This window comes from Rhinatrema bivittatum, chromosome 4 (genome assembly GCF_901001135.1).
Source record: "Rhinatrema bivittatum chromosome 4, aRhiBiv1.1, whole genome shotgun sequence".
Classification (NCBI taxonomy): Eukaryota; Metazoa; Chordata; class Amphibia; order Gymnophiona; family Rhinatrematidae; genus Rhinatrema; species Rhinatrema bivittatum.
Genome location: NC_042618.1, coordinates 272514711 through 272534790, shown reverse-complemented (window position 1 = coordinate 272534790; position 20080 = coordinate 272514711). Strand labels below are relative to the sequence as shown.

Sequence of the window (20080 nt, the reverse complement as noted above, 5' to 3'; positions counted from 1 at the left end):
AGCGTCATCAAAAATACCTGCGGTTCATGGTGTTGGGTATCATTACCAATTTTGTGCCCTCCCTTTCGGGTCTTCACCAAGGTTTTCGTAGTGGTTGCGGCTTCCCTCCGCCGACAAGGAGTTCTGGTACATCCCTATCTTGACGATTGGCTCATCCGGGCGAAGTCGCAAGCGTCCTGCAAATGGGCGGTTTCCTTGGTGGTGCATCAGCTCCAGTCGCTGGGTTGGGTAGTCAACTTCGCGAAGAGCCGACTCGAGCCGACCCAACAGTTGGAATTTTTGGGCGCTCGGTTCAATACCCTGGAGGGCAAGGTCTTTCTCCCATGTCAGCGTATGCTCAATCTCATGGCACAGGTGAGGCGCCTGATGGACCTCCCCACTCCTACGGCTTGGGATTATTTACAGGTCATTGGTCATATGGTGTCTACTATGGAGATATGGCTTTTGCGCATATGCGGCCGTTACAAAAAGCGCTTCTTTCTCGTTGGGATCCCAGGTCCGAGGATTACGGCCTGGAACTGCCCTTGATGGAAGGGTTCCTGGTGCACCCATTCTTGGACGACTGGCTGGTTCGAACCAAGTCTCAGGAAGAGAGCCACCTGGTGATCTCCTTGTTGCAGCAGCTTGGTTGGGTGGTGAACCTGGCCAAGAGCAATCTTCGGCTATCTCAGTTGTTGGAGTATCTGGGGGTTTGGTTCTACATGGGGCAGGAGTTCAGATTCAGAAATTGATGTCTCAGGTGTGTCATTTGGTGAGCCCTATACGCCTGACAGTGTGGTCCTATCTACAAGTGCTCGGCTTGATGGCAGCAACCCTGGAAGTGGTGCTGTGGGTGAGGGCGCATATGCATCCTCTTCAGCACTCACTGCTGTCTCGTTGGAACCCGCAGTCTCAGGACTATTCGGTTCGGCTCCACTTGCTGATTGAAATCTCTTCTCGCCTTCAGTGGTGTTTGCAGGAGGCTTATCTGAGAAAAGGCGTTTCCTTGTCCTCCCAGACCTGGTTGGTACTTACGACAGATGCGAGTCTCCAGGGTGGGGAGCTCACTGTCAGGAGCTGATGGCTCAAGGATGTTGGAATGCTGAAGAATCCTTCTGGAACATCAATTGTCTGGAAGCCTGGGCAGTCCGGTTGGCATGTTTGCAGTTCAGCCAAACTGAACTGCATAACCGCAGGGTCAAACGGTCCACGTGATGTCGGACAACGTGACTGTGACCTACATAAATCGCCAGGAAGGAATAAGAGCCAGCAAGTGTCGCAGGAAATAGACCAACTTATGGAATGGGCAGAAGGACATCTACAGATGTCCTCTAACATTACAGGAAAAGACAACGTAAGAGCAGACGTTATCACCAGAGAGAATCCAGACCCAGGAAAATGGGTGTTGTCAGCTAAGGCGTTTCAGCTGATAATGGATCGCTGGGGCCTTCTGTTCCTAGACCTGCTGGCGACTTCTCACACTATGAAAGTTCCTCGATTCTTCAGTCGAGGGAGAGATCCTTGCTCCCTGGGAATAGATGCTCTCATACAGGTCTGGCCGGAAGACAGGTTGCTTTATGCCTTTTCTCAGTCTGCCTTGTTGGGCAGGATAATTCCAAAGATTGAAGGCCACAGGTGGCTGGTACTCCTGGTGGTGCCGAACTAGCCCAGGCATCCGTGGTATGTGGATCTTCCAAGACTCCTGGTGGAGACCTGCCCCTTCGTCTTCCGCTGCACATGGATCTGTTGCAGCAAGGACCAGTTCATCACAAGGATCTGACTTGGTTCTGTCTTAGTTTGGCCCTTGAGAGGGTTCACCTGTTGAAGCGTGCATATTCTTCTGCGGTGATTGCCACCTTATTCCGCACTTGAAAGTTCTCCACTTTCTTTGCCTATGTGCGGGTTTGGAGAATATTTGAGGCCTGGTTTGAGGAGCGGGGTATTCTTCCTCATCAGTTAAGATCCCAATCATTCTGGATTTTTTGCAGGATGGGTTGAATAAAGGATTGGCCTTTAATTCCTTGAAGGTACAGGTTGCAGCTCTTGCCTGTTTCAGAGGCCCGGTGAATGGTGATTGCTTATAGTCTCATCCTGATGTGGCCCGTTTTTTTGAATGGCGTGAAGCAACTTCGGCATCCCTTGAGGTTACCGGTTCCTTTGTGGAGTCTTTATTTGGTGCTGGATTTCTTGGCACGCCCTATATGCAGACTGCTGTATAGCCTTTCTTTGCGGTTATTGACCTTGAAGACAGTGTTCCCGGTGGCTATATGTTCTGTGTGTCGAATTTCTAAACTGCAGGTCTTGTCTTTCTGGGAGCCATTCCTTCGGGTGACTCCAGAGGCATTGCAGCTGCATGCTGTTCCTTCCTTATTGCCTAAGGTGGTCTCGGAATTTCATTTGAATCAGTCCATTTCCTTTCAGTCCCTGGATAAGATCAGGGACGCCGAGGAATATCGCCTCCTGTGTCCCTAGGATGTCAAGAAACTTTGTCATGTGGTATCTGGAGGTTTTTGAACCTTTCCGGAAGGTGGATCACCTGTTAGTCCTCCATGGTGGAAGGAAGCAGGGCGAACCAGCTTCGTGGGCAATAGTAGCTCGCTGGATTAAGGACGTGGTCATGACCACGTATGTGGATGCGGAAAAGCCGCTGCCTACTCAGGTTAGGGCTCATTCCATTAGAGCTCAGGCAGTGTCATGGGTGGAGGTTAGATTGTTGTCTCCCATGTCTTCCGAACTGTGACATAGTCATCCTTACATGCTTTTTCCAGGTTTTATCATCTGAATGTGCAGGCCCGGGAGGAAGCAGCTTTTGCACATGCCGTGTTGACTGGACCACGGGCAGCCTCCTGCCCTGTTATGGAGTAGCTTTGGTAGATCCCACTGGTCCTGAATCTTTCTACACGCTAGGAAATGGAGAAATTACTTACCTGATAATTTTGTTTTCCTTAGTGTAATGTAAACAGATGGACTCAGCTTCCTGCCCTCATCTGCTGAATGAATGTGTCAATAGAATCCTGTGGGGCTCCGGGTCCCAAGGGATAAGAACATAAGAAATTGCCATGCTGGGACAGACCAAGGGTCCATCAAGCCCAGCATTCTGTTTTCAACAAAAGCCAAACCAGGCCACAAGAATCTGGCAAGTACCCAAACTCTAAGAAGATCCCATGCTACTGATGCCAGTAATAGCGGAGGCCATTCCCTAAGTCAACTTGATTAACAGCAATTAATGGACTTCTGCTCCAAGAACTTATCCAAACCTTTTTTAAACTTAGCTACACTAACTGCACTAACCACATCCTCCAGCAACAAATTCCAGAGCTTAATTGTGCATTGAGTGAAAAAAATATTTTCTCAGATTAGTCTTAAATGTGCTACTTTATAACTTCATGGAGTGCCCTCTAGTCCTTCTATTATCCGAAAGTGTAAATAACCGATTTACATCGGTTCTGAGTCGTCCTTCCTGGAGTTTCATTTCGTGAACCTTAATTCTACTGATTTCTTTCCATGGAAAATGTTTGTCGATTGTGCAATATTAAAAACCTTTCAGGTATCTGAAGTTCTGTATCATATCTCCCTTGCATCTCCTCTTCCTCCATGGTATACATATTTAGGTCCTTCAATCTCTCCTCATAAGTCATTTGATGGAGACCCCCCCACCATTTTGGTTGCCCTTCTCTGGATTGCTTCCATCTTGTCTTTGTCCCTTTTGAGATACGGTCTCCAGAACTGAACACAGTACTCCAGGTGAAGCCTCACCAAGGACCTGTGCAAGGAGATTAACACCTTCTGGCTTTAGCTACCGCCTTGTCACATTGCTACATCGTCTTCAGATCGCTAGATGCCGTCACCCAAAGGTCCCTCTCTTGCTCCGTACACAATAGCCCTTCACCCCGAATCACATAAAGCTCTTTTGGATTACTGCACCCCAAATGCATGACTCTGCACTTCTTGGCAATGAAGCACAGTTGCCATATTTTCGACCACTGTTCCAGCTTTCTTAAATCACATCTCATTCTCTCTACTCCTTCCAGCATATCCACTCTTTTGCAGATCTTAGTATCATCCGCAAATAGACAAACTTTACCTTCTATCCCTTCTGCAATGTCACTCACACAGATACTGAACAGAACTGGTCCCAATATTGATTCTTGTGGCACTCCACTTAACACTGTTCTAACGTCAGAGTAGGTTCCATTTACCATTACACACCGTTTTCTATCCTTCAACTAGTTTGTAATCCAGGCCACCACCCCGGCGCTCAGTCCCAAACCTTTCTTTTTATTCACAAGCCTCCTATGTGGGACCGTATCAAAATCTTTGCTGAAATCGAAGTAAATCACATCTAGCTCTTTTCCTTGATCAAGTTCCTTAGTCACCCAATCAAAAAATTAATCAGAGTTGTCTGACAGGACCTTCCCCTGGTGAATCCATGCTGCCTCTGGTCCAGCAAACTTCCTGACTGTAGATACAGTTTCTTTCCTTCAATTTCTTCTGTTCTTATGTTCAGAAGAGTCTCTATTAATTTTCCCACCACTGAGGTGAGGCTAACTGGCCTGTAATTTCCAGACTCCTCTCTGCTACCACTTTTGTGAAGTGGGACCACCACCGCTCTTCTCCAATCACCCAGCACCACTCCCGTTTCCAGGGATCTATTGAACAGGTCATGCAGCGGATCCACCAGCACATCTCTGAGCTCCCTCAGTATCCTGGAATGAACCTCATCTGGCCCCATGGCCTTGCCTACTTCCAGTTTTCCTAACTCTTCCCATACATTCTCTTCTGAAAATCTATCCCATCTACGGTCTTGTCAACCAGCAATGGTCTTTCTCCAGGGTCTTCTTTAGTGAATACCGAACTGAACTACTTGTTTAATATTTCTTCCATTTCTCTATTAGTCTCCACACATTGCTCCTTGTCACCTTTCAATTTCACTAAACCACTTCGGGCCTCCCTTCTTTCTCTGATATATCTGAAAAATGTTTTGTCTTCTCCTGACTTTTTACCTCCCCTCCCACCCTGTAATAACAAAAAAGTAATTCATCTGTGCACACACCAGCTTCTCCAACACCCATAACACATATGTCCCTCACTCCTTCCCCCCAACACTGCCCCTAAGAAGATAGCTCCCTTATTTCCACATTTTAGAATAACCCGATTCATATAGTTTGTTGCTTACAAACAGGAAAAGCAGCATAAAAATTCTCCCATGCATAAATAAAATCTTCAGGCATTTTTGAAAAAAGCACATGTGCATGAAGACATTGCATTTGCATGAGGTTCATCATTTTCTCTTGCTGAAGGCAAAGTCTGCACTATCTGTTCTACCCACATTTGTAATGAGCAATTAGTTTTTAAGAGGAGAGTCATTTTGATGTAACAATGACCAACAGAAATATTTACACAAGGCATAAATGATCTGAGATTCCCAAGCAGTATAACCTTGCCCATGAAAAGGGAGTGTATTACTAGTGGCCTCTTGAGAGACAGTATAACAATATTCCAAAATAAGAATTTCTTATGGTATAATAAAAAAAAAATTATGAATCAAAAGTACCTTGTCTGATCTCATGATTATGACAAATATTAGTGGCTACCAATACCATTCCTTTACTTTTTAACATTGTCTATGCAACAGTGGTGTATCTTACAATGTATTTCTTTAAGGATAGAATCCACAGTAATTTATGAACTTTTAAAAATAATTCCTGAATGCTCTTGGATGTCAATTCCAAAAATATAGCTATGGCTTCAAGACAATTGCAAGAGGCTTTTGTTTATAAGTTTTATATCATTGCAATATATAGAATTTTTTTCCAGCCCCTACTTGTTCCATATCCTCTTCAAACTTTAATTTCCCTTGAACTCTTGCAGTATTAATATACAAAGAAAGCAGATAATGTTTTGTTTGTATATATGCATAAAACTTCTTTTGTGAAATACCAAAGTCTCTTTGTAATTGAGAAAAACTCCATAAATTTCCAGACTCCTTATCTATAAGATTTCTTAAATGGATATGTCTGACTTCCACCTTAACCAGTCAATTGTCCTTCCAACATTCTCTCCCAGGCCACATGTGCACAAAGGTGAACAAACATTACTGCCATTGCCTCAAGTACAAACTTAGGGGGTCATTTTCCAAAGCGATCGAACGCGAAAAGTCCCTTTTCGCATGCGATCACTAAAAAGGGACTGCATCAAGACCGGAACAGGAGGAGTCGGGGCGGCACCGGGGTGGACGCCGCGAAGACATCGAGGACAGCGAAAAGGTAAGAACTCTATTCGCTGCCAATTTCATGCCCAATAGCACCACTTTTTATGATGGCGCTATTGGGTGTGAAAGCCGGCAGCGATCGCACTGCAAGAGGTGCGATCGCTGCCGGCTTCTCAGGCCCGCCCCCCGCTTTGCCCCCCTGCCCCCCTGTACCGCGCGATTCAGGAAGCCACGGTAGCTTAGAAAACCTTAGGGCCTTATTTACTGAGTATTTTCCCATAGACAGAATGGGAGAAAAGCCTTAGTAAATCAGCTCCCTTAGACTGTAAGCCATTTTGGGCTGGAAAATCGTACAGAAGCTGAATGTAATCTGCTTTGGAGTGCCTGACCATTCGTGAAGATGGAATATAAATAACATTTTTAAGTTAAAATTACACAATTTGGACTGCAAGAGAGCCTTGGACTTTTATTTGGAGCAGACTGAAGTCCATAGAAAGTCTACCCAGCTTTTAGTTTCTTTTGACACTCACAAACATGGGATTGCCATTGCCAAACATACACACTAATAAATTGGTTTGCAGATTGCATCTCCTCTTATGCCCAGGCAGTCGTGAATCTCATAGGCCAATGTTTCTCAACCCTTTCCTGAAAGCACACCTAACCGGTCAGGTTTTTTAGATATCTATATTCAATATTCATGAGATATATTTGCATATATTGGAGATGTAGGGTTAGATGTGCCTCCAGGAGAGGGTTGGGAAAAACTGTTGTAGGCTGTCTCAGAGCATGGTGGCATCGGTAGCACACCTAAAATTGGTCTCCATGGAAGAGATGTGCAAGGCTCTGATGTGGAGATTTCTCACACATTCTCTCATGAATGTCACAGGTTTGGCTAATCTGTCCTGAGGATTGTATGTGACAGATTGGGTATCTAAGAGCCCCAGAACATCTTAAGAACCGCTCCAGGTATCTGGCCCGGTCTACCTTAAGGCTTAGTGTAGCAAGAGATAATGGTCCCAGGGAAGATCCCACAGCTGAGGATAAGGAATCAGGAGCCTAGAAGGCTTACACAGACCTCGGGACTCCAGCAGAAGTCAGTTCCTGCAAAATGGCTGACCTGATTGAAATGTTTGTGAAGTGAATTGAAACTATCAGGCCGATAAAGTAAAAGTCCCTAGCGCCTCTTTTTTGACAAGAGCGGCGTCTGTCAGCGAGTTTGACAGCCGACGCTCAATTTTGTCGGCGTCGGTTCTCAAACCCACTGACAGCCACAGGTTCGGAAACTGGGACGCTGGCAAAATTGAGCATCCGGTTTTGAACTTGCGAGCCGCGGGCCGATTTTACATTTTTTTTTTTAATTATTTTTTACTTTTGGGACTTCAGACTTAATATCGCCATGGTATTAAGTTGGAGGGTTACAGAAAAGCAGTTTTTTACTGCTTTTCTGTACACTTTCCCAGTGCTGGCAGAAATTAACGCCTACCTTTGGGTAGGCGCTAATTTCTGAAAGTAAAATGTGCAGCTTAGCTGCACATTTTACTTACTGAATCGCGCGGGAATAACTAATAGGGCCATCAACATGCATGTTTTTGACACGTTATTACTCCTTACTGAATAAGTGGTAAAGCTAGCACGTCGAAAATGCGCGTCCAAACGCGGATTAACAGTGTGCTCCGCCGGAGCGCACTGTACTGTATCGGCCTGTATGTGAGTAATGAGGAATTAGGCAATCCCTGAGAATAGCTGGCCTGAGATTGTTTGAGAAGTATGAAGGAGGGATTAGGCAGCTGCTGAGAATAGATGGCCTGAGATTGTTTAGGGACATATAAACATAAACTTTAAATGTGGAAATGTTGTTTTAAGCACTTAAAGGAAAAACCGTGACCGCTTGTGTTTGTGCCACAGTGTAGAATCAAATTCCATCCCATCCAGGCTGCCCCTATATGACATCCTATTGTCCTCACAGAATACGTATTACAAGAAAACACTTTTGAATAATAGGACTAGGGGGCATTCCATGAAGTAAGCAAGTAACACATTTAAGACTAATCGGAGAAAATTCTTTTTCACTCAACGCACAATAAAGCTCTGGAATTTGTTGCCAGAGGATGTGGTTAGTGCAGTTAGTGTAACTGGGTTTAAAAAAGGTTTGGATAAGTTCCTGGAGGAGAAGTCCATTAACGGCTATTAATCAAGTTTACTTAGGGAATAGCCACTGCTATTAATTGCATCAGTAGCATGGGATCTTCTTAGTGTTTGGGTAATTGCCAGGTTCTTGTGGCCTGGTTTGGCCTCTGTTGGAAACAGCATGCTGGGCTTGATGGACCCTTGGTCTGACCCAGCATGGCAATTTCTTATGTTTCTTATGATGTTATGCTTTCTCCAGTGTTGCAATTGCTCACACAGGTCATTTTCAAAAGGATTTACGTTCTTAAAAACTGGGTTTTATATGTGCATGAATGCACTTTAAGCACGGAAAATGAGCTTTTGAAAATTGCTACAATAATTTACTACTTTTACATGTATAATCCTTTTGAAATTTGCATAGTCTGACTTCTTAAGGTTTCTATTTCATGTTTCTGTTTCTAGTTTTTGCTTCCTGATTCTGTATTAGGTAAGGGTTGGTCTATATTCTGCTTGAGTGACCGAGATCAGGGATTCTGCTGGCCAAATGTTGTGTGAGTATAGAGATCTGAGGTGATAACCAGAATTTGAATATATTTTTTGTATGGTGAGTTTGTAAGGGGAAATATCTTAGCTTTGCTCTGCACCTGTTGGGGGGAATTTCTGTGGATGCAGTTCTAGTTTCTAGTTTATTAAATTTTTATATACCTTCACAACGGTTTACAATACAATAAAAGAAACGAAAATATAATACATCATTAATAGGATCAAAAAACTGGTAAATAAGTAGTTATAAAATAATAATTAAGAGCTAGTACAAATACTAAAATCGTAAAATCTTAAAAAGATTAAGTATAATATAAATTGCAAAACATTAAACGAAAAAGTGAGCCATAAAGTTAAAAAGTATCTTAAATCTAAGCAGTAAATGTTGGGGAGCGCTAGGAGAGCGGTCCCATTTCCGAGGAGATTGTGTGCCCTTGGACCTCGGCACAACCCCAGAGGACTCCAAGGCAGAATCAAGGCTGGTGAGACATGTCCAAGCCTGGGCTGAGACCAGGAAGCCAGACCCCTGCCGACCTGCACAGCCTGAATGAGACCAACCACGCAAGTTTGGTCTCTGAGTGGTCCTCAGACTATTCCAAGCCCTTTCAGACCTGCCGCTGGGAACAGCAAAGGCAGCAGGCCGGACAGGAGACGAGGGCAGACGAAGGCTCTGGAACATGAAGACTCAAGACGAGGAACTTGGAGACGTGAAGATACAGACGAGAACCTTGAGCATGAAGACTCAGGATCAAGGTTCAGGAACAAAGTCTAGTACTGGGTTGAGGCTGCGACACAGTGTGCTACACAGCCCACCACAGGGCGGATCCATGGGACCTGGTCACGGACCACCATGAGTGCAAAATAGACTCCAGATGAATACGTAGAAGATGAAGCCGGAACATGGCGAAGATTCAGTAGAAGCCTGCACCGAGACGCGCCCTACACAGCCACCCATGGCTGGTCACGGACCATGCTGGAACGGAGCAGGTTCAATCAGAGTCTTAGTCCATGGATGGAACAGCCACAAGAACATCCGAGGGCCGAGACGAGATTCAGGAATAGGGGACCAAGACGAGACTTGGCTTCAGGGCATTAGACAGGGGACCAAGACGAGACTTGGCTTCAGGCATTAGACAAGGGGACCAAGACGAGACTTGGCTTCAGGCATGAGACACGGGATCAAGACGAGACTTGGATTCAGGCGAGGATGACCCTCCGGAGGCTTGCGCTGCAGACGAGAAGACAGGCTCATGCCACGAGATGACAAGACATGACATGGCACGCCAGAAGAGATAGCAATGAGGAACCACGGGGTCCAGGAAGCAGAAGCGGAGACGAGGCATCAGGAAGGAAACATCAGGATGACCACGAAGCATCAGGAAGACCACGAAACATCAGACAAGACGAGAGATAATCCAGAAGAGGCCATGAACATGAAGAATGATGAGGGAATCCACGAAGAACAGGAAATACCAGCAGGAGTGAAGATGAGAAGTCCTTGAGAGGAACTCTCCTTGCGAAGGCCACTAAGGACTGAAAGCTGAGCCCTTAAATAGGGTTGAAGATCAGGAAACGCCCAGGAAGGAGTCCAGGTGGGGCCAGGAGGCTGCCCTTTAAATCACTGAAGGAGGTGCGGCCCTGCGCCTTAGGAAACAGGAAGTTCAGCACCGTGGAGAGTGGCCATGCCTGCCGCTGTGAGTGCAGGAAGAAGCTGGGCCTTTGCGCAGGCCCCGACGATAGCGACAGCCTTCAGGCCGCTGAGAATCAGCTGAGGGCAGCCCCTGCTGCATAGGCAAGTCCGGGAACTGCGGCCTCCGGGCTGCGAGGTTGAAGAGGGCGTCGGCGGCACTCCCTGCCGCAAGAGGATTGCAGTGAAGGCGGCTCCATGCCACACAGGAAGCTAACGTCCGAGGCTCCTGCCGCGAAAGTAAGTGCAGGAGTGTAACAGTAAGCATAAGAATTGTTTGTTAATTCATGTCTGCGTATGCATAGCCGAAAAGCCAGGTTGTCACTTTCACACTTAAAAAAAATTATTTTTTTAAATCAGCCTTTTAACTTACTCAGAAATTCCCCACACCGAGAATGATCATTCCCCTGTAGGTCACCACCAGATATATAGTGAGTACACTAATACATTTAAAAGGACCCTAATTGTATGCAATCCTACATCCATAGCAACCTAAAACTTAACTAGGATCTGAACAAATTTAAGATGAAGTCTAGCAGCAAGAGGGGGACCTCCCAGTCTTTTGCATCGAGTGTCACATATATGATTTTTTACCCGCCGGTGAGAAGTTGTATGTGTTGTGTGTATTACAGAACTGGAGGTGAAGGGTTTATATTGAGATTCTGTTTCATCCTATATAAATATCAGTCTTCACTCTCTTATAGAAGAATTGGTTAAATGTATCAAATAATTTTAATGGTAGTTTTTCTGAGTACTGAAACGTCAAGAATTTCTTATTGCACAGAAGACCCTTGGGCTTTTTCATGTACTGCCTTTTATCCCAGGACAAGCAGGATGCTAGTCCTCACATATGGGTGACGTGACTGACGGAGCCCTATTGTGGGAAAACTTTCTGTCAAAGTTCTAGAAACTTTGACTGGCACTGTGAGGCCACTGAGCATGCCCAGCATGCCATGATATTCTCTGCTACAGGGGTCTCCTCTTCAGTCCTTTGTTTTTCCGCGCTGCTGTAAGCATCACGGAGCAAGGAGCCCTGTGAGTTTCTCACAGACTTTACTGACTAGAAAGTCATTGATTTTCAAGATATTTTTCTCCCATAAGGGATCTTTCTCACATTTCCACCGGCCGGTGAGAAATCATAGTCTCCTTTTTTAATTTTAAGTAAAAACTCTCTCTCAGAATTTTTCCCCTCTTTTCATCGACGCGCTGTCAGAGGAAAAAACGGCTTCAGATTTAAAAAAATGTCCGGTATGTAATCGGACATGTCTATAACAGATCCATACCTTGAGTGTGTTCTTTGGGAGATAAACAGGATGTCTCATCCTGCCCTCAATGTGCAGAGATGACTCCCAAAGGAAGAAAACTTCGACAGGAGAAGATGAAACATCTCTTTCACCTTCAGCTTCTTCCTTCTTTCTTCTCCTTCAACATCGACGAAATCGTTCCCAGCAGGAGTTTCAAATAAATTTTTACTGAAAAAATGTCGTTTGGAGGGATCGGGAGATCAAGCATCGCCATCGACTTCGGCATCGATAAGGTCGGTAGTCGAGCATAGGCCTAAACATCGGCACCAACATCGACACACACCCGACTCTAGAGTCAACCCTCTCCCCGGATGAACCGACCTCTAAGCGCAGAAACCTCAAGAAACTCCGACACCAGCACCAGGGGCCTACACCTTCATCGATAGAACCTCCACAGGGATCTGTGGAGGTAATATCAACGCCTACACCGCCACTGCATGCAGCTGCTCTGTCCACACCAGCTGTATCGCAGGAATTGTCAATTTTTATAAGACAAGCGGTTAATCCAGGCCCTGAAAGAACAGACACCCTTTTCAGCGCCTGTGCCGATGCGGTGATGTCACTGATGCTGGTGTCACACCGATGCTGGTTCTTGAACCTATGCCGTATCCTTACCAATGTCGGTGCTCCCACCAACACCGGTCACATACCGATGCTGATGACTCTGTCGATGCCGATGTCACTAATTACATCGATGCCGGTACCTAAACCGATGACAATCAACGTGACATCGACACGACCATCGAAGACGACAACACCATTTTCGGTTCCAACACCGTCACCATCGATTCCAACCTTGTCTGGGGATCCAGGACGCCCAGATTTGTCATTATATCAGCTTTTAATGAAAAAATATCATAAACTGCCAATTCTCTTCCCTCAAATCCCCAGGAAGAACACCCTGAAGAATCACCTATCGATGATCCATTACCAGGACCTTCAGGGATTCCTCGACCACATACAACTTCCAAACATTTTCCTCAAATCCAAGATCCATATGATACTTGGAGTGATACGCATCAGACATCTCATCTGAAGCTTTTATGTCGAATCCATCCCCACCAGATCCCAAGGAAAAAATCTCCTCCAGAAGATTTCTCATTCACAACTTTTGTACAGGAAATGGCTGACCACCATACCATTCACTTTGGTCTAGAGCAAGATACCAGACAGCAAACATTGGAGGTGCTTCAATTTGTAGACCCTCCAAAACAAGTGGTAGCTATACCAGTCCATGATGTTCTGCTGGATTTGCAACATCGCATTTGGGAACATCCATGCTCAGTGCCAGCTGTTAACAAACAATGGACAGTACATATTTGGTGCAGTCTGCTCCTGGCTACCAAAAATCGCAGCTCCCTCACCAGTCAGTAGTGGTAGAGTCTGCACAGAAAAGTCCAAAAGACTTAGACCACATTCATCAAATTCCCCAGGTAAAGATCATAGATTTTTAGATTCCTTGGGGCGGAAGGTCTACCAAAGGGCCATGTTAAATTCTAGGATATCTTCATATCAACTTTACATGACCCAATATCAAAGAAATTTGTGGAAGCAAATGCAGGATGCATTTGTGGAAGCAAATGCAGGACTTATTCTATCTCTTCCATCCAGCCCAAGCCATCATCCAAAAAGGACTGGAGGCAGGCAAACATGAAGTATGTGCAGCCTATGATGGGTTCGAGACAGCTTCCAGAGTGGCTGCATCGGGGATCAGTGCCAGGCGTTGGGCATGGCTTAAAGCCTCGGACCTCAGGCCTGAAAGTCCAAGATAAATTAGTAGATCTTCCATGCCTGGGAGATAACCTCTTCGGATCCAAAGTACAGGATGCAGTTACGCAGTTAAAAGAGCATACAGAAACCCTGAGACAGCTTTCCTCTATCGCACAGGATCCACCTATGCACTCACTTCGTAGGCCTCAAAAGAAAGGACACTAGAAGATCATTCTATAGACAAAGACGGTACTACCCTCCATCTAGAACCAGGTCTTCTAGACCACAACAAAGACCTCAGCCCAGACAACCTAGGGCAACTAGGCCTCGACCTACGCCACAGATAGGACCTGCTGCTGGCTTTTGAGGCCACTCCAGAGAACACAGCTACCTCTCCAATCCTCAGCCACAACTTTCGGTAGGAGGTCGAGTATCCTCTTTTTACAACAATTGGGTTCAAATAACATCAGACCAATGGGTGCTTGCATAATATCTCAAGGTTACCAACTCAATTTCCTCTCAATTCCAATGGATTCTCCTCAGAGACCTCTCTCTCTCTCACGAACATCACATATTCCAATTGCAAGCAGAATTATCCACCCTTCTGAGGGTCCCGGACTCAGCAGGGCAGAGGATTCTATTCCCGATATTCCTCATTCCAAAGAAAACTGGAGGCCTACGTCCCATCCCAGACCTCAGAAAATCTCAACAAATTTCTAAAGAAAGAAAAGTTCAGGATGGTTTCTCTAGGTACCATGCTTCCACTTCTTCAAACAGGAGATTGGCTTTGTTCTCTGGATCTTCAAGTCGCTTACGCTCACATTCCAATATTCCCTCCTCATCGCAAGTATCTGCCTTCATGGTGGGTCATCAACATTTCCAGTACAGAGTACTACCATTCGGACTTGCCTCTGCTCCAGAGTATTCACCAAATGTCTGGCAGTAACAGTAGCACACTTGCACAAGGAAAGTGTCCATGTATTTCCTTATTTAGGCGACTGGCTCATCAGAAGTCAATCTCAACAAGGAGCTCTGGCTTCTCTGAACCACACAATTACTCTACTTCACTCATGGGTTTTCTCATCAATTATCAGAAGTCCCATCTCACTCCATCTCACCTGCTTCAATTCATAGGAGCAGAATTGAACACCATCCTCTCAAAGGCCTTTCTACCAAAGGATCGGGCAGAGACACTTTCCCTTTTGGCAAACTCCATTTAGTCAATGAAACAAGCAATGGCTCATCAGTTTCTAACCTTACTAGGCCACATGGCCTCCACAGTTCATGTCACTCCTATGGCAAGATTAGCCATGAGAATAACCCAATGGACTTTAAGATCACAATGGATCCAAGCCATTCAACCACTGTACTCTCCAATTCAAGTAACCCACCAGCTACGTTCCTCTCTTCTTTGGTGGGTGGACAGAGGACAATTTGCGCAAGGGCCTACCCTTCCACAACCAGTCCCACAGATAACGTTAATTACAGATGCATCCACCTTAGGTTGGGGAGCTCACATAGACAATCTCCAAACCCAGGGGTACTTGGACACAACTCGAAGCAACATTTCAAATCAATTTTCTGGAACTTCAAGCTATACGTTATGCTCTGCATGCGTTCAAGGACTGCCTTTCACACAAGACTGTTCTCATCCAAATGGACAACACAGTTGCCATGTGGTACATCAACAAACAGGGAGGTAGGTATGGGCTCGTATCTCCTTTGTCAAGAAGCTGCACAGATTTGGGGGCTGGGCCCTGAACCACTCAGTGTTCCTCCGGGCCACTTATCTGGCAGACATTCACAATGTAGTGGCGGATCGCCTCAGTTGTCAGTTCCAACCACATGAGTGGTCCCTGGATCCCTCAGTAGCGACCAGGATATTTCAGCGTTGAGGACAACCAACAATAGACCTCTTTGCGTCACATCTGAACCACAAAGTGGACAAATTCTGTTCTCTACACAACAGAAAAACCAGCCAGCCAAGGACGCCTTTGCTCGCCCTTGAACTCAGGCCTTCTATACGCATATCCTCCAATACCGCTCATACCAAAACTATAGTGAAGCTTCAACAGGACAAGGGGTCCATGATACTCATAGCTCCACATTGGCCTCGACAAGTATGGTTTCCACACTTCTAGACCTCTCGATCAGGGATCCCATTCGCCTGGGTGTAGCTCCCACTCTCATAACTCAGGATCAGGGTCGGTTGCGCCATCCCAACCTTCAATCCCTATCCCTGACAGCATGGATGTTGAAAGCTTGATTTTACAACCACTTAATCTTTCAAGCAAAGTATCTCAAGTGCTTATAGCTTCACGTAAAACTTCCACACGAAAGAACTATTCTTTGAAATGGACAAGATTTACTATGTGGTGCAACCAAAAGAGTATTGATCCTTTCTCCTGCCCCACAACATCTCTACTAGACTATTTATGCCATCTTTCAGACTCTGGTCTGCAGACCTCATCTGTAAGAGTCCATTTAAGTGCAATCTCAGCTTACTATAACAAGATGGGAGATGCACCAATATCCATACAACTTCTTGTCAGCAGGTTTATGAGAGGTTTAACTCAACTTAAACCACCAATTCGGCCACCAGTCACAGATGGGACCTGAATCTGGTCTTAACAAGACTCATGCGTTCTCCTTCGAACCCATGAATTCCTGTGATGTTAAATTCTCACATGGAAGACTCGTCCTCATAGCCATTACATCTGCTAGAAGGTTAGTGAGTTGCAAGCACTTGTCACGTACTCACCCTATACAAAATTCCTACCTGACAGAGTGGTTCTCCGTACACATCCAAAATTCCTTCCCAAAGTAGTTACGGAATTCCACTTGAACCAATCCATAGTTTTACCCACATTCTTTCCAGGCCTCATTCTCACCAAGGAGAATGGGCTTTACATACCTTGGACTCTAAACATGAGCTAGCATTTTACTTAGACAGCACTATAGTCCATAGAAAATCCACTCAGCTCTTTGTATCTTATGATCCAAACAAACCGGGTAAAGCAGTGGGTAAACATATTCTATCCAACTGGTTAGCAGATTGCATTACAGTTTTGCTATGAAAAAAGCAGGCCTTCCTCTCCAAGGGCGAGGTAAAGGCACATTCAGTAAGAGTAATGTCAACCTCAATTGCACACTATCGTTCAGTGCCAATCCTTGACTATGTAAAGCAGCAACATGGAGTTCTCTTCACATCTTTGCAGCTCATTACTGTTTAGACAAACAAGGAATGACAAGATTCAGGTTATGGACAATCTGTCTTAAAGAACTTGTTTCCAGTTTAATCCACACTCCTTCCTACATCCAATCGGTTGTGATCTTCGGCTGCCTCATTTCAACAACAATACCTCAATGTTGCTTCACTACAAAATGACTCAGCCTCTAGCTGCTAATCACCCATATGTGAGGACTAGCATCCTGGCTTGTCCTGGGATAAAGCAAAATTGCTTCCTTGTAATAGGTGTTATCCCAGGACAGCAGGATGTCCTGGATAACCCACACCCGCCACCCACCCCGGGAGTTGGGTCTCATTTCCTTTTATTATTTTATTTTTGCTAAGCTTATTGCTACATACGAGACTGAAGAGAGACCCCTGTGCAGAGAATAATCATGGCATGCTGGGCATGCTCAGTAGCCTCACAGTGCCAATCAAAAGTTTCTAGAAACTTTGACAGAAAGCTTTCCCGCAATAGGGCTCCGTCAGTGACGTCACCCATATGTGAGGACTACCATCCTGCTGTCCTGGGATAACACCTATTACAAGGTAAGCAATTTTGCTTTATAGCCATTTAAAGGCAGGGGGCTGTGCTGTGATAGTGGGCATGATGTATGGAAATGTCCCTTTGGCTTATCTCCCCACTTCATACCTTACTTGCCTGACTGAAGCCTCCTAATTGCTTCTATCTAGACATCACTGTGCCAAACTGAAATCCTTGAAAACCAGAATCCCTACTTATGGTACACTATTACAGTACTCCTGGGGAATTCTTTACAAACCTAAAAAAGTACTGTCTGAGAGAAAATGGTTTTCTGTATTGCAGTTTAAATTTATTATTACACAGAGAGTGATCGTATTGTGTTATATTTGATAAATAGAGTTGCAGAATTTTGCAAACTTTTCATATACTGAGTTCAGGATTTAAAACATTTTTTGCATAGAATTCTTCCAGCAGTATAGATTTCATCAAAGGAAAGGATTTTTTTTTGTACGAAAAGTATTAGATATGAAACATTTGCTAGCAGGAGTTATGACAAAAGCTCTAAGGGGCATTAAATTACCAGCTAACGTGTAAAAATAGACTATTAACACAGATTAATAGACTGTTTTTAATATGGCTTGATAAGTAAACTCCTAAATCACTGTACATTTGCCAATTTTTATAGAAAAAAGATATTGATGGGTAAAAATGGTATAGTTACATACTAGGGGAAAAGTGCTATCCAGCAATTCTGAACAGCCATATTTGGGGTCTGGAATGAATTTTGTTCCCTGTTGCCAATTCCATTGTAAGAAGGATACAGCAAACAGCTCTGTTTGGCATATATTACAGCTTGGTAATTTAGTAACAGTAGATAACAAAAAAAATCCTTCATCCATGGTGAAAAATATAACCATAAACCATAGTGATTCATCTATACAAAATTAATGCTTACATATATGCAAAAATACATCTATCAGGGATAGTCATATCATGAGACCTATTACTCAATTTCAGTGTGCATGCACAATCATAGTGTTGTTTTTATAGTGGAGTTTTATAAACTTTTTCCAGGTGTAGGAAGTTGTTTTGATCACAAAAATTTATCGTATGTGCCAGAACTAAGTTTGTAAGCATAATTTTGTGTAGGTGAATCATTGTAACATAGTAGCTGTCAGCAGATAAGAACCATGTGGTCCCACCCATTCTTCTCAGTGCATTTAAATAGAATATTTTGTTTTTTGGTTCTACTTAATGCCCGTGTAGATATAATTCAGTTTTTTCAAACCTCTTCCTACTTGTTTTCATGATAGCGATGGTGGCTAATTGAATTCTAATCAAGACCCTCATGCACGTCTGATCCCCATTAATGTAAAGTACAATTGCGTCATGAGCAAAGAGTCCAGGAAAGGAGATTTTTACAAATACTGCCCCCAGGATTTTAGGAAAAAAAAGTAAAAACATATTAGAAATAAAAATTAAGATAAAAAAAAAAGATCATAGAGTAAGTCAAAAAAATGACATGGAATGAATTTGTACTAAGAAAGAGAAGTTTATATTTTGGAGAATGTAGCTAATATTGCTTTAATATATTACAAATGATATTTTTAGTGGATGATGTTATTTTTTATCATTGTCTGGTAATGAGCTCCTAGTTTTTACAACAGATACTTATTCTCCTCTGCAATTATTAAAGATGTCCAGTTATTTACAGTGGGTTTTACATTTTTTATTTATTTTTTTACAGTGAGTGACTTACAGGAAGAAGGTAAAAATGCCATCAATTTGCCGATGTCTCCAACGCCTATTGACATCCATCCTGAAGACACATTGCTTGGTAGAGTATCAATTCCATAAAATTTGAGACAACTCTTCAATGTGTTCAGTCTCTGTAAATTCCTCAATATATTTCCTGCATGAAGAGGGCAGCTGAGGAAAAAGGAATGTAATGTGCATCCATATGGAATCTGAATTTCAGTTTTGTATTTTTAAATTTTCTCAGGTGTGAAAGGAAGAGAGATTCCCCCCCCCCCCCCCCCGCCCCCATGCATCGAGTTTGCATTGGATTCCCAGTAGCTCGTTCTTGGCAGGGATGGTGGTGATCTCCTATAGTATGGCTATATCTTATAATATCAATGTCCAACAGGTATGTTTGCAAAATAGGTTACAATGGTCCATAAAGAGAAACCCAGAACAAGCAATTAAACAGGAGAAAATTCAATAATTCCAAGGGGCCAAAGTCTTTATTGAGAGGTCAGTCCCCGACATGGAACCGTGTTCGCTAGGGGCTGCATCGGGAGGGGGACTGACCTCTCAATAAAGACTTTGGCCCCTTGGAATTATTGAATTTCTCTTGTTTAATTGCTTGTTCTGGGTTTCTCTTTATGGACCATTGTAACCTATTTTGCAACACACCTGTTGGACTGAGTGATTTATAGTGGTGTTTGCTCATCCTTCCACACTCTGTTGTGGGTTTATTCCTATATCTTATAATAAACATATTGCCTTTTTATGGGGCACTAGGACTTACAAGTTGCTGGTCCATGCTATAAAGCTTGGATTTCCAATATACCTGCTTTCCTACTCGAAATCATAGTTATCTGCCTCTTCTAAATATGTAAAATTAATTGGCGTACTGCATTATCAGGTTGATGCAATATAGTGCGCTCAGCTGAGAGAACAGCTTTATATGCCTGTCCAAAACTCCTTATGCAATAAGGGGGATTAGGGCATCCAAACCAGTGCGTAGCTAATAGTGCTCATCACGTATAAATTCATGTTGATGAGGCTATTAGATATTTCCTAG

General features: G+C 44.1%; 1 protein-coding gene across 1 annotated transcript in view; it reads left to right on the top strand.

The window, feature by feature from the left end:
- Positions 1-20080, top strand: part of PARVB (parvin beta) — a 465356-nt gene that overhangs the window by 125311 nt on the left and 319965 nt on the right. The window contains 1 exon segment of the mRNA XM_029600119.1: positions 19022-19111. Within this exon segment, the coding sequence (XP_029455979.1) occupies positions 19022-19111 (90 nt within the window).